This window comes from Podarcis liolepis (assembly GCF_965112155.1).
Source record: "Podarcis liolepis genome assembly, chromosome: 4".
Classification (NCBI taxonomy): domain Eukaryota; kingdom Metazoa; phylum Chordata; class Lepidosauria; order Squamata; family Lacertidae; genus Podarcis; species Podarcis liolepis.
In genome coordinates, this window is record NC_139558.1 from 52,492,170 (window position 1) to 52,507,310 (window position 15,141).

General features: G+C 42.8%; 2 protein-coding genes across 2 annotated transcripts; one reads left to right on the plus strand and one right to left on the minus strand.

Moving 5' to 3' along the window:
• Nucleotides 1–322: 322 nt before the first annotated feature.
• GET1 (guided entry of tail-anchored proteins factor 1) lies at nt 323–8,067 on the minus strand. Its single transcript, XM_083500465.1, has 5 exons — nt 7,681–8,067; nt 5,629–5,794; nt 2,347–2,414; nt 1,047–1,161; nt 323–548 (listed from the first exon to the last, which is right to left on the minus strand). Exons 1-5 carry the CDS (start codon nt 7,801–7,803, stop codon nt 475–477), a joined length of 546 nt encoding a protein of 181 aa, XP_083356591.1. The 5' UTR covers nt 7,804–8,067; the 3' UTR covers nt 323–474.
• A 431-nt stretch (nt 8,068–8,498) lies between these two features.
• On the plus strand, nt 8,499–13,798 carry HMGN1 (high mobility group nucleosome binding domain 1). The gene is made up of 6 exons (XM_083500466.1): nt 8,499–8,641; nt 9,176–9,196; nt 9,298–9,327; nt 9,424–9,474; nt 11,191–11,322; nt 12,664–13,798. Exons 1-6 carry the CDS (start codon nt 8,627–8,629, stop codon nt 12,709–12,711), a joined length of 297 nt encoding a protein of 98 aa, XP_083356592.1. The 5' UTR covers nt 8,499–8,626; the 3' UTR covers nt 12,712–13,798.
• The last annotated feature ends 1,343 nt before the right edge of the window (nt 13,799–15,141 follow it).

Genomic DNA, 15,141 nt, shown 5'->3' on the forward strand with positions numbered 1-15,141 from the left:
GGTAATGAACAGTCAATCATAACATATTTGACAACACTGAAATTACAATAGAGAAACAAATGTGGACAAAGTTAAAGGAACCACATTATTTTAAAAAACTATTTTCCTTTCACTTTTAAAATGTCTACATGGCTTTAAAACCATTACATGCACATAGGCTGCAATCCTAACCTCACCTAGAATTAAGACCCACTGAATTCAATGGGACTTACTCTGAGTACCCATGGTTAGGTTTGATCAACTACAATTTAAATAGAACTTATGCCCAGCACTGCAGGTTACAAACTGAAAAGGAACTTTACACAATACAATATAATATATAAAAATTTTAACAGAATGTTGTATTAAGATTTATCGATGCTTTATTACTCAATCCCAAACCCTGCCTGCTTTTCATAGGCATGTACATTCCAGATGGTACAATGTATGGATGCTGTATTTCACTGAGAAGTCTGCTGAAACTAGGAATCCTTCTCAGCTGAAAGGGTGAAGCATAATGGCCACAACTTTGTTACAAACCACCAACCAACAAGTAATGCCAACACCACCTAAAAATAAGAAATACATGCTGTAAGACACTAGTATTCTCAGTAACTAAAACATACATATTTAAACATGTAGGGACAAGAAATCAGATTCAGTAACAACACCAGTAGTTGCAGAAAACACTTGCATAAGGATATATCTATGAGGTAACTATTGATTCAGAAGAATTATATAAAGCCCAGTACCACTAGTATGTGTAATCTGGAATCTCTATGCAAATGAAAGCTGTGGTTAGGTGTGTGACTATGGGCATAATCCACTAAGTTCTTCCTTCTCCAATGTAAATTATGGAGTTACACAACAAACAGTGCTCTCACTGCATCTCTTATTCATTTTAACATGGTGAGCCAAGCATTATTAGCTTCTGCAACTATTCAGGAATCTGGGAAGGCAGAGGTGTGGCAATGCATTCAAAATCAACTCATGTATAATATTAAGATAGGAAAGATATATGAAATTCCTGGAAAAGCTTGAGAAGCATTAAAATAATATAGGCTTACCTGCCACTCCTGTTGGAAAAGCTACTAAACGTTCTAGTGGAGCTAGCCATTTGCTTGGAAGCACAGTAACTGGTTCAGAGTAATACTTCCAGATTAGTGAGATCATTAAGGCAGCCTGGAATTAAAACAATCGTTACATTATTATGCATGAAAACCTCAAAATAAGAGTTCTTGTTTACATCTAGCTGCGCAGTCAGCATTTCTGATGCCTAGCAAGTGCTAGATGCCCATGTTATCCTTAAAAATAACCCACTGTTTAAAAAATCAATACAACTACAGTCGGTACCTTGGTTCTGGAACACCTTGTGACTCGAACATTTTGGCTTCCTAACACCGCAAACATAGAAGTGTGTGTTTTGGTTTCTGAACGTTTTTTGGAAGCTGAATGTCCGACGTGGCTTCTGCAGCTTCTGACTGAGTGCAGGCCAGCTCCTGCAGCCAATCGGAAGCTGCGCCTTGGTTTTCGAACATTTTTGGAAGTTGAATGGACTTCTGGAACAGATTTCGTTCGAGAACCAAGGTACGACTGTACTGTGTCCTCAAAGTCAGTGCCACACAAAGTGAGAACCCTGGCCCTCGCCCCATATGAGGAACACAGCCTCTTCTTGATTAGTCATCAGTTCTTGGCTTGCACTGTAACAGCTGGGAAGTCTGCATTTTCTATGCTGGACTACTCAGAGCACATGGCACTGGACACAGCTTCACGTGATTGGCTGCCAGATGAAAAAGCAGAGCAAAGGAAAGCCTATGGCCTAATATTCACTCGGATGGTAAATCTGTGCTTGGACTATGCATCTCTGGCGTATATGAGCGTATCACATAACTGAATGCACCTTCATATAAAACAATACACACCAGAGAGAGTAAGTGTGTGTGCATGCGTATCACATAACTGAATGCTTCTTCATGCGAAACAATACCTGATTTGATATGTGCAGGGAATTTGTTTCCAAATATAAACATTGGATATTATGGCACATGGCTAAAGAATATTAATCAATTTTTATACCATCTGTCATCTGAAGATCCCAGGGCAGTCCACAACAGAAAAGTACAAAATGCAAATACAAAATCAAACAAAAACAGACCAATAACCCCCCTCCCATAAGCACATTTTAAAAGTCATGCAAAGTTAATCAGCTGAACCCTTGGTTGAAGAGAAACGTTTTTGACTGGCGCCTAAAGATATGTAATAAAGTCACCTAGGGAGAGCATTCCACAAAGGGAGAGCCACTGCAAAAAAGACCCATTCACATGTTTAGCTTTGAAAGGCTTCCATATATAAACCAATTTTACTTACCTGCAAAATGTAGAATACAATATTTATTACCCACTTTATTTTGGCTAGTTGAGCTGTTCGTGTTTTCACTGTTAAAAGAAACAAGTATGATTTGCATTATTTACATTAATAGGAGACATGATTTTACTTTCAACTGATAAAAATAACTTTTGTTTCCACTTTAAGGATGCTTGCTTCTTTAAAATTCAAATTCTAGAGGCTATGGGTGTATAATTAGAAATGAAAAATAAAAACTAGTCTCCGACAACTGTTTCCTTGCTTTTTTTCAAAAACATTTTCTACTTCACAAAACACGGATATAGAAATATTAATAACATAACACTATCATTGCCTTGAAACTGACGTATCAGCAGATCCCTAAGCTTGCTGTATTTACGGTAATATGTTGTTGTTGTTTAGTTGTTTAGTTGTGTCCGACTCTTCGTGACCCCATGGACAGGGCACGCCAGACACTCCTGTCTTCTACTGCCTCCCGCAGTTTGGTCAAACTCATGCTGGTAGCTTTGAAAACACTGTCCAACCATCTCGCCCTCTGTCTTCCCCTTCTCCTTGTGCCTTCAATCTTCCCCAACATCAGGGTCTTTTCCAGGGAGTCTTCTCTTCTCATGAGGTGGCCAAAGTATTGGAGCCTCAGCTTCAGGATCTGTCCTTCCAGTGAGCACTCAGGGCTGATTTCCTTCAGAATGGATCGGTTTGATCTTCTTGCAGTCCATGGGACTCTCAAATTGTCTCCTCCAGCACCATAATTCAAAAGCATCAATTCTTTGGCGATCAGCCTTCTTTATGATCCAGCTTTCACTTCCATACATCACTACTGGGAAAACAATAGCTTTAACTATACGGACCTTTGTCGGCAAGGTGATGTCTCTGCTTTTTAAGATGCTGTCTAGGTTTGTCATCACTTTTCTCCCAAGAAGCAGGTGCCTTTTAATTTTGTGACTGCCGTCACCATCTGCAGTGATTATGGAGCCCAATAAAGGACTGTATTTTTCGCTCTATAGGACGCACTTTTCCCCCTCCAAAAATTAAAGGGAAATGTATGTGCCTCCTATAGAGCGAATACAGGCTGTGCGGCTAAGCCCAAGGCCAGAACAGGGAGATGGAGCGCTGTGGAGTGCTCCGTCTCGCTGTTCTAGCTTGGGGTTAGCTGTGCAAAGCCTCTGCAGGGCAGTGGGGTGCCTTCACCTCGCCGCCCTGCAGAGGCTAGTAGGGCTGTCCCCGAAGCCTGAGGCCTTTCGAGCGCAGTGGGAACTTGTGCTGAGCTCCAAAGGCTTCAGGGATCTTTGAGGCTGGTGGTGGGGGAAAGCAGCGCTTCCCCCCACCGCCAGCTCCACAAGCTCGGGGGGCAGCAGGAAGGCGGCTTGCTGCCTTCACGCTGCTCCCCGACCTGGTCTTTGAGGCTGGCGGAGGGGGAAAGCAGCGCTTCCCCCCACGCCAGCCCCAAAGAGCAGGTCAAAAGGAACCTGAAGCCTCCGGAGCCCAGAGGGAACTCCCGCCGCGCTCCAGAGGCTTCGGGTTCCCTTCACTGAAGTCTGGAGACTGAGAGGGGTCAGTGCGCACCGACCCCTCTCGCTCTCCAGGCTTCCAAGGTAGCCACCTGAAGCCTCCGGAGCGCAGCGGGAATTCCTGCTGTGCTCTGAAGGCTTTGGGTGAATGCACCTTGAACACACCTTGTTTTAGAGGGGAAGAACAAGAATCCCCCCCCCCCCGTTCTCCCCCTCCTATGGTCCGGTGCGTCCTATAGAGAGAAAAATATGGTAAAATCTCTCACTGCCTCCATTTATTCCCCTTCTATTTGCCAGGAGGTGATAGAACCAGCGGCTATGATCTTAGGGGTTTTTTTATGTTGAGCTTCAGACCATATTTTGCGCTCTCCTCTTTCACCCTCATTAAAAGGTTCTTTAATTCCTCCTCACTTTCTGCCATCAAAGTTGTATCATCTGCATATCTGAGGTTGTTGATATTTCTTCCGGCAATCTTAATTCTGGTTTGGGATTCATCCAGTCCAGCCTTTCACATGATGAATTCTGCATATAAGTCAAATAAGCAGGGAGACAATATACAGCCTTGTCGTACTCCTTTCCCAATTTTGAACCAATCAGTTGTTCCATATCCAGTTCTGACTGCAGCTTCTTGTCCCACGTAGAGATTTCTCAGGAGACAGATGAGGTGGTCAGACACTCCATTTATTTAAGAACTTGCCATAGTTTGCTGTGGTCGACACAGTTTGTGATGACCAGCTTTTTATCTTGACAGAATTCTGTTAGCCTTTGCTAGCCTTTACCCTGCTTCATTTTGAACTCCAAGGCCAAACTGGCCAGTTGTTCCTTTTATCTGGCTCCCTACTTTAGCATTCCAATCCCCTACAATGAGAAGAACATCCTTATTTGGTGTCATTTCTAGAAGGTGTTGTAAGTCTTCATAGAAATGGTCAATTTCAGTTTCTTCAGCACCGGTAGCTGGTGCATAAACTTGGGATAACTGTGATGTTAAAAGGTCTGCCTTGGATTCGTATCGAGATCATTCTATCATTTTTGAGACTGCATCCCAATACAGCTTTTGATACTCTTTTGTTGACTATGAGGGCCACTCCATTTCTTCTATGGGAGTCTTGCCCACAGTGGTAGATATGATCATCTGAATTCGCCCATTCCCATCCATTTTAGTTCACTGATGCCCAGGATGTCAATATTTATTCTTGCCATCTCATTTTTGACCACTAGCTTACCTTTGTACATGGATCTTACATTCCAGGTTCCCATGCAATATTTTTCTTTACAGCATTGGACTTTCCTTTCACTTCCAGGCACATCCACAACTGAGCGACCTTTTGGCTTTGGCCCAGCCGCTTCATCAGCTCTGAATCTACTTGTACTTGTCCTCCACTCTTCCTCAGTAGCATGTTGGACACCTTCCGACCTGAGGGGCTCATTTTATATGCCTGTTGTTTTTGTCCATGAAGTTCTCTTGGCAGGGATACTGGAGTGGCTTACCAGTTCCTGCTCCAAGTGGATCACGTTTAGTCAAAACTCTCCACTGACCTGTCCGTCTTGGGTGGCCCTGCACAGCACGGCTCATGGCTTCTCTGAGTTATTCAAGCCCCTTTGCCATGACAAGGCAGTGATCCACGAAGGAGGTATTTAATATAGTCATGTTTTATATTATGCATTTTTTTAAAAAAACATTTTTTTATAAATACTGAGAACAGTACAAACAATCTAAAAATATTAAACAGAAGTGAAAGGTGGGCTAATGATGCAAATATAAATAGCAAGTATTTACCATGAGTCTTAAGTTTATCAGTCATTTTGTTAATCTTCCTTTCTAGTCGGGCATATCTAGCAAATTCATCCATCATACTAATGGTAGAAAGTTCTTGCTTCATGTTCTGAATTTCAGATCTCATTTGTGATTCCTGCTCAGCATCCTTTTGTAGCAATCTGGATATCTGACAAAGAGAAAGATGTCCAAACACCTGTTGATTCATCACTTTCCTCTTTTTTAAAAAAGAAAATGAATTTATTTGTTCTAAAACATAGTTACTGCTTACTTCACTCTAAGCAGTCTTTTAGTCCCTCTCCTAAACAGCTTGATCCAAGTACACTTTGAAGCGTGGCCCAAGTTATTTAAGTTCAATGTTTTGTAAGCAGAGGCATCCTAGGCTGCCTTGTACCCTTGACTAGGAGTTACATCGGCACCCATTCCCCCCCACCCTGCCCTCATGGAACAGAAACTCAAAAAGGTTTTCTTTCATGCTCCGCCAGTGAACATTTCTAATAGTGTGCGGGCAGATGGACTCCTAGCCACTGTAAGGCAGAAAGGAGAGGTGTGATTTTTGTGCCCTTCCTGCAGGGTTTGTGCCCTTGATGGGGACCAACCTAACCAACTACTAGGTATGTCCCTATTTGTAAGTTTATCGGAATTTTAAATGAAAAGCAATGAATAATTTCCTAGAAAGACCTTTGCTAGCAGTCTACCTCCTTCCCAACTCTTCAATATATCATGCTTGGAGCAGAGTGTCCAAACGCACAAAAGCTAAAGGCTGTGTTCTCAAACTCTGAACCTAAAGATGAATAAAGCTACTTAAAAAAAAATACACCCCTACCAAGGGATGGGTGCATCTATTTCTGGTCTGCCACTTTTGATTGTTTCTCTTCCATAATTCTGTTCCATTTTTTACATTGATCCTCTTTTAAATCCTCTTTAAAATAAGTGTTTTAATACTATGTTAAATTATGGGTATTTTCTCTCAAAGCATGCATACATTTAAACTGCTGAGAATTGTGTTGCAATTTGGCAGGGGCAGTGTGTCCTGTTTCACTGCTTGAGGCCAAATGGGAAGTACTGCCCTGCTGCTACCATACCTGCTGCTGCCAGATATTGCATGCTGTGCTGCTGCGAGGCGCCAATTTCAGGCAAGATTGCACCAATTCTGGGTGAGATTCACCCCAAATGGATGGAATCTTGCCCAAAATTGGTGGTGCTTCTCCACCAATGGTGGAAAAAGCAGGGCAGGGAGGGGGGGAGTTCGGTTACTTGAGGCAGTGGCTTCACCCTGCCTAATGGCTGTGCTGGCTCTACAATTTGGAGAAAAGCAAAATTCACCAAATAGCTAGGAAGGTGGCAAGATATTTCCATTTGAAAGACATGCCTGCTGCATACTTTTTCCGCTGACTCCAAATCTGAACCTCACAGCCAAAGAATGTTCTGTTGTTATTATATTTATATTTATCCCACCTTTTCCCCAGACTAGGAATCAAACAAGGCAGCTTGAAATACAGCTTCTATCCACAAGGCCGTTTTATTCCATACACTCTCTGCCCTGAAAGCCTCCAAGTGCAATCAATGTAAATGGCTCCGACAAGATGATCATCTGACCTCTTATTTTTTAAATAAAACAACAGAACAGCCACATCCATCACCTGGATAGCCTGCCTGCTACTCCAGAGTGACCTCGCTGCTTCCGTACTTGCGAGAACGAAAATGACTTAGGGTGGCATTGACGTTTCCTCAAAATAACCTATAGAAATTAATTGGCCTAACTTAAGACATGTTCATTAATTTCAATGGGTCTACTCAGAGTAAAGCTCAGTGTGCACTAGGCCCACAGGGAGACTCCCGAGGAAAGATGGGCGATAAAGATCGGGCCGTCCCTAGCGATCTCGGCGGCTGAGCTGGGAGACGCTCCGCTCGACCCGCCCCGGCCGCCCCTTCGGCCCTCCCCTGAACTCGGGCCCCAGCTGGAAGGCGGCTGCCCTCCCCACCCAAGGCAGAGCGAGGGAGGCGGATCGGGGCGCCGTCGCTATGGGAACCCAGCGGGCTGACGTCACTTACAATGGAGGAGCAAGAGGGCAGGAGGATTTTGAGGAGGTTACACAAGAACACGGAGCTCAACACGAGGAACCAGGCGCCGTCACCCGTCACGTCTCCCGTCTCCACTAGAACCTCCTCGTCCATGTCTCAGGCCGGACTGGACGTGGGGGGGGGCGGGCAGAGGGAGGGGAAAGGATTAGAGACACGCGAGGAAGACGGAGAAAAGCGGCTGCCAGTCTCCCGCCTCCGCCAGAGAAGAATAATGGGGTGGGGGAGGGGGAGAAGGAACACTACAGAAAAGGCTCGGGCTCGCTTCTCAAACTGCGCAAGCGCACATCCTCCCTCTTCACCACCACCACCACCCCCTCCCCGTCGTTTGTGCCTCGCTGGATTTTTTTTTTTTTCGTAATAACAACCGCGGTCGCTGAGCTCACGCGCTCTCGTTATGTGTGCGCACGCGCGCTCATGTCACAGTTACTGTCACCCTCTTGCCGAGACAGCCTATCAAACCCGCCCAGGTGGAGGGGAGCAGCCCGCCTCCGCCTCAACGCATTGAAGTCGACGGGTCTCTCCTTATGGGTGGGACGGACTGTTGTGATTTAAAAAGAGGGCGCGCGAAGTGGGCTCGTCCAATAGGGACGCGCGCGCCTCGGAGCGGGGAGGGGGCGGTGCCGAGGAGAGCGAGCGAGCGTGCGCGCGCGTCTCCCCCCTCCCTTCCCATCCGGCTGGATCCTGTTGCGGTGCCGCTGGCGCTGCTGGGATGGTCGCGGGAGGAGAAGGGGGGTCAGACGGGCGGGCGGGCACACTCTTGGTCTGTGCGCAGGAGTGAGAGTCGGACTTCCCAGTGGGGCTGGAGTAAGAAGTGCCAGCCGCCGCCGCCACCGCTCCCGCCGCCCGACGATAGGGAACAAATAAAAGCACAAGGGAAAGCCGAGCGCCGTCGTTCGGCATCGCCGCTTACTCCGCCATGCCGAAGAGAAAGGTTGGCGACGAGCGCGCGCACACTTTAATGTGCGCCGAGAGCGCGTACTCCCTTCTCCCTCCCCGAGCTCCTTTACCCTTCTCCTTCCCCTTGTAAATGTAATATATTTATATATAAAAATATAGGCGAGCGGGCTGTCCTTTCATACTGGGGGGGGGGGTTCTTTTTTTCTGCGACGACTTCGTCGTGAGGGCCCAGTTTTCGCGCTCCTATTCTAGAGGGGGGAGGGGGCGTGACGGTTGTAAATGGCCGCGAGGTTCGCCGAACTGCGGCCTGTAACGTCTCGCGTGCCCGTTCGGCTTGGGCAGCCGGGGAACGAGAGTCGCGCAGGTTCTGGAACGCCTAGAACTTTTACGCGGACGTTTGTTAAGGATACGGCCTCAGGTTCGAATTCTCGACACAGCGGCGGGAAGGGGGGGGCGTGTGCGCGGTGACGTCAGGGCCCCTGGACGGTGTAGAGCAGGCGTTAATGCGCATGCGATGTTTCGCTCTACCGCCCCCGTTCCTTTCTCATTATTTTATGTTCCATTGCAGGTGAACGCCGCTGAAGAAGAGGTAAGTAGCAAACGTTTGTATGGTATTTTAAAGGATCCAGGAGGATTGTTAGTATTAAGCAGACCATTAATACTGTTTTCTTTTGCTTTGGTTTGCTGTAGCCAAAAAGGCGATCTGCACGCCTGTCTGCTGTAAGTACAGAATTGCATTGACTTCTTATTTACCCGTTATGTCTATTGTGAATATTAGAATCAAAACATAATAATTGTGTGGTGTTTCTCTTTCAGAAACCTGTCACTGCCAAAATTGAAACCAAACCAAAAAAGCCAGCTTCAAAGGTGAGAGGTTTGGGGGAGGGATACAAACAAGGTGTCTGAAATTCTTTTTGGAAGCTGGCTGAAGATATTATTTCATTGTAAAATGGAGCAATGTTACTACATCTCAGCAGCAGAAGCAGAAAACTACTTTGGGACACAAGTCACGATTGAAGTGTGGTCACCCTATGGGGCGCATTCCACTAATGGTGAGGTCAAGGGTGGAAGCTGGCATGGCAAAATTCATGCCCATCTGTCCCCCTGATACAATTCAAGGTTCGGTACTGGAAAGATAAAAGCTGGGGCTCCCGATTGTCCATATGCAGCTGCGGCTTGAATTTGATGTGTTTTCCTGCCGTGCTACTTTTGGGGGTTTGGATCCATTCAGGAATGATTAGGAGCTCCTGAACTTACCTGATGTCTGCCAAAAGTAGCATATCAGGAAAAGGTGCCAAATTTAAGCTGTACTAAATTCAAGTCACAGCTGCAAAGGGATTTTCATTTGTTGTATTTGTACACCGTTTTTCCAAAAACTGAATCATGCTCAAAGTGTCTTACAACAAAGAAATGGATGCATTTAAAGCAAGCAGTACAAAAACAATTTCTTAATAACAAAGCAAAACAAAAACATAGTAACGTAAATTTATGTGATAGCTACCTAGTGTAGGATAGTGGTGAAGAGTTTTCTGATGAATTGTGCCTTGGTCATGAACTCACTAGCTGGGCTTGGCCAAACCAATACAGTATATTCTCATTCTTTCCCTCACCTTGGTAGCATGGGGATAATGTTGTACAGGGTTGTTACAAACATTGCTAGCATATTGTATGTTTAAAATGTTTTATATACCAAAGTGCTCCTTTTCACTGAAGGCTCTGAGGATACTTCTCTTGGTGGTTTCCCAGCTGTTTCCTCCCACCATTCCTCTCTAACCAGTCCATGCATCACCTGAAGCAACCATTTTGCTTCAGCTTCACTGAAAAGGGCAAGAACATCAGATTAATTTGGGTCTAAACTAACTGTTTTATGAACTCAGTTGCTGGTTTATTTGAACAAATAAATAATAAATCTACAGTTTAAGAAAATAAAGTATTTTTTGGGGGGGAGAATCCTTATCCAAAGTATCTAATATCAGTTTACACAGGAAAATGTAGGGTGGTATCCAATGCTGGGCGAGACCTATTTTAGTATTCCATATAGACCAGTGATGGCCAAACTTGGCCCTCCAGCTGTTTTTGGACTAAAACTCCCATCATCCCTAGCCAGCAGGACCAGTGGTCAGGGATGGTGAGAATTGTAGTCCCAAAACAGCTGGAGGGCCAAGTTTGGCCACCACTGATACAGACTGATTGTAGTACAAACCTTGGAATAACTAAGAACAGCCAGATATGCTCTCACCATGCTAACAGCTTAATTTTCCAATGAATGATGCTTTGCACCATGCATAGAAATATATGCAGTGAGTCCTGGTAATGTGTTACGACAACATTGCACTAAAAGAGCACTCTTTGGGGCTAGATGCATATATGTGAGCCAGCATAGCATTCCTAGCACCTTAGATCTTTCCAAACATGTTTTAATCTGATTAAGACCAGTGATTTTTCTGGGACTACTCAAGGGTACACAGTAGTGGCACCTTTTTTGTCCTGGAAGAAAAGCACTGATTAAGACCACAAATCTTCACATTCTGATGAATGCGTTATTTTAAAAGACTAAATGCTGATTGTCTTATTTCATTGCAGGATAAGCCTGAGGAAAAGAAAGCCCCAGCGAAAGGGAAAAAGGGACCAAAAGGTAAACAGGCTGAAGAGATTAACAATGAGGAAGTAAAGGATAACTTGCCTGCGGAAAATGGAGAAGCAAAAAGTGATGAGGTAAATTTTATGGCTTTGTTGTGTATTCTATAGTTTTCTGGTTTAAATTCAAAATGGCTGTTTTGACTTAACTGGCAGAGAGAACGTCCCAGCATTGCCTTGAATGGATGTTGCATGTGGACACTTAAAACAAATTTAATATCCCTTTCCACTATCCCAGAGAAAATATTTATATTGGTAAAGGATGCTAATGAGGTAGGAAGAATTGGAGGAGGAGTTGGCATTGGGTTTCATGCCTCTGTATACCTGTTTCTGGAAATGGCAAGTGGGGAAAGTGCTGTTGCACTCTGGTTCCGCTTGCGGGCTTCTCATAGGCATTTGGTTTGCTACCATGAGAATAGGCTGCTGGTCTAGATGAGTCTTTAGCCTGATTCAGCAGGGATTTTCTTACTCTGGGTTGCTATGCATTTTAGTAAATTCTTTCATCCTCCACTAGCATCTTTCAGTAGTCACACTAGTGGATCTGGCATTTTTTTTACAACTAATATTCCCAGTCCAGGCTCTTGCCATCCTGGATGATCAGGCCACTGTAGATCAATCAGTTCACCAAACTTATGGCGAGTGTTATAATGAGTTTCCATTCTACATTGAATTTGTATATCATTTCAAAAGTAAGCATATACTTAACAAGATGTTTTATTTCTAAACTAGTCAGAAACATAATTGTTATGAAACACACAACTATTTCAAGTCCTTGAATTTAAAGTTACTCTGTGCCAACTGAAATGAAGCCTAAGGACAAGCATTAACCTAACTTTTAAGTATAAGCTTGAGTATTTGGAAAGTTCATCATGCATTACAAAGTTCTGCACGGAATTTGTATTGTCCAGTAATTTTATGAGTAAATGTATTCTTTGTTAATCACAATATAATCTTTTAGCAGGATATGAGTGCAGAATGAGTATCTTTGGTGTGAATATATCATAAGAAAGCTTGATGGATTTTTAGTGAAATTAGTATGGAAAGCAGTACTGAACATTCCTGAAAATCCACAGAAACAGAATAAGATAACTCAAACCACAGCTGTAAACTGAAATACCATAATGGAATATGAGGTTCATCAATGTGGGGCTATGTGTTCAATATTTGACTAGATAGACCATTAAAAGCAATGTTTTCCACTTGTGGATTGTATATATTAATCCTTTATGGCCAGTCACTCTCAAATTGGTTGATAAAAATGTTTTGGCTCTGTAATAGCAAACAAAAATTATGTTGATCCTAACTTTCATGTTTAGAATACCAAATAGCTTTTAAAACAATGTTTTAGTAGTCCTTGGGTTTGAACTTTGAAACATATATGTATAACCATTGTTACGTTAAACTTTTTTCTTTTTTCAGGCCCCAGTATCTGATGCAGCAGGAGAAAAAGAAGCAAAATCTGAGTAACATCTTGTACAAAGTCTCTTAATCAGTGGTTTGTTTGCCACCATCTTGTACAATTCAGAGGAATATTTTTATCAACTATTTTGTAAATGCAAGTTTTTTAGTGGTTTTAGAAAAGACATTTTTTAAGCATGAGGGGATCCCTCCCTCAATATCCCATTTAACGTAGTTTTGAGTGTAAATGCTTTGTTTTTAAAAGGTAAAAATCATGTACTGGTTGTCTCTCTATATAACCAGCAATTAATGGAATGTTAGATTAAGGAGAAATTTCAAAATATTGATTACTTACAGTGCTATCCTATACATGTTTACTTAGAACTAAATCCCACTGGTTTCAGTGGTACTTATTCTTTAATAAGTGTGCATAGGATTGCAGCCTTAACATTCCAGAGGCCAGGGTGGGCAACTTGCAATTTACATGTGGCCCTTTAAAGCTATTTTTATGCAGGACTTCAGTTACTTTAAATTTAGCTTTGTTTCCTTAAATTTTTAGCCTTTACAAATAAATTTGAATATATGATGGAAATATATGCCCAGCATATGCCAGTATCGTCCCCAGAGGCAAACAAGTTGCTCACACCTGCTGTATACTGTGGGATGGTTTTTGTAATTGTTAAAAGAAGCATAGCACAGATAAAACGTTGACATGGTGACAAGTAGGAAAATGTCTTTACACTTAACACGTATCTCCCTCAATTTGTCATCAGTAGAATGCTTCCTCAGAAAACCCAACTTGTTCCCTGGTGTTGGATCTCCCAAATTTGTTTTATCTGTGACAAGAGTTATTTTTGGTAGTGGTAGTTTATTTTTTCAACAGCTTTGTAACGTGTTGTGAACGGTTGGAAATCTGGGTGTGTAGTGTGTGTGGTGTTCAATTACTGAGTAGATAAAATTTCTGGTTAAGCAGACATGACTTTCACATGACAGTATTTGAGACACTGGTACTTTTCTACTTTGAATTAATGGTCTATCAAAGAAGTCATAATTGTCAGATGACTGGTTTACATTCAAATTATTGGAAGAAGAATCAGTACAAATAGTTAATGTCTGTGGTTCATCAAACAAGATCCAATAAAATATTGGTCATAAACATTTTGTGAGTGTTTCTCTTCAGCTTGACTGAAAATTAACTGGGATGTAGATTTTTAAAAACAAGCAAACATGCAGTTGTATTCCTATAACATAAGCTTTCACTTTAGTGAATGAAATTTCAGTAATCTATGGTTTTATAGCCATCCCCAGTATCTGTTGTGTGGCAGCTTAGGTATTATACGCAATGTTTCCAGCCTCTTTTTGCATGGAAGGAGAGTTGGAAAGATAAAGTAATGAAGAAACGCCATTGATGAAGCACACAAAGTAAAGGTGGTCCTTAACCTTTGCTTATCTTTGTTTGACTCATGAGCACAGCATTGCTGAAAATTTGTTAGCAGCAGGCTCTTCTAAGAAGTGAAATTCACATGACAACAAACTTGAAAACTTTCTCAATGGTAGAAACTTGCCTATATTCTCCTTTATTTATATCTCCTCTCTTTATAGTCCAAATAAGACTTGGAACAACTACCAAGATCAATAATAAGACAGTCTATACCCTCAGGTTTACAATCTAAATCAACACAAATGAAAAAGGGGGGGAGCAAACACCACAATTTTAACAATTTCTAAAAGCAAGTCCTATTCAGTAAATCAAAGGGACTTATTCCCAGATACAGTGGTGCCTCGCAAGACGAAAAACTCGCTAGAAAAAAGGGTTTTGCGGTTTTTGAGCTGCTTCGCAAGACGAATTTCCCTATGGGCTTGCTTAGCAAGACGAAAACGTCTTGCGTTTTTTGCAAGTTTGTTTCCTTTTTCTTAACACCGTTAATACAGTTGCGACTTGACTTCGAGGAGCAACTCATAGAACGCGGTGTGGTAGCCTTTTTTGAGGTTTTTGGTGATTTTTCAAGTTTTTCCAAAACTTTTCCAACAACGTGCTTCACAAGACAAAAAATTCGCTAGACGAAAAAACTCACAGAACGAATTAATTTCGTCTTGCGAGGCACCACTGTAAGTGGTATTAGGCTTGCAACCTAAGGCACTAGTTCTTATATCAACAGCAAAAATGAAAATGGGTCCCTCCCCTGAGCTGATGGGTTTTCTTGGTTTCCTAATCTCTTCTGTCTGATGAAATGGCTGCTGCCTGACAGGTGACATTTCATGGAGTGGTAAGCCTGATGGAGCTAGATTCTCAGAGCTTTAGTAAGCACTACAGTTTTGCCATTATGTGAAGTTCTCAGAATCCAAACAATAGCACAAACTTTGGAACACTTAATACTCTACTGAAAACTCCTTTTTCAGTAAGGCAGGATCAGTGGCAAAGAAAGCATAACTGCTATTGAAATAATATGTGAAGGAGAATGTTTGCCCTGTAAAACTTGTAGGTAAGGAGAACAGATG

Excerpts from the sequence above, each read along its gene's own strand:
- GET1 (XM_083500465.1), bottom strand. The coding sequence starts at position 7,803 with ATGGACGAGGAGGTTCTAGTGGAGACGGGAGACGTGACGGGTGACGGC. Across the intron at positions 5,795-7,680 it reads TGCCCTCTTGCTCCTCCATT|ATATCCAGATTGCTACAAAA; the intron begins GTAAGTGACGTC and ends TCTCTTTGTCAG. Across the intron at positions 1,162-2,346 it reads TTGTATTCTACATTTTGCAG|GCTGCCTTAATGATCTCACT; the intron begins GTAAGTAAAATT and ends TTTTAATTCCAG.
- HMGN1 (XM_083500466.1), top strand. Across the intron at positions 9,328-9,423 it reads GATCTGCACGCCTGTCTGCT|AAACCTGTCACTGCCAAAAT; the intron begins GTAAGTACAGAA and ends TTTCTCTTTCAG. Across the intron at positions 9,475-11,190 it reads CAAAAAAGCCAGCTTCAAAG|GATAAGCCTGAGGAAAAGAA; the intron begins GTGAGAGGTTTG and ends ATTTCATTGCAG.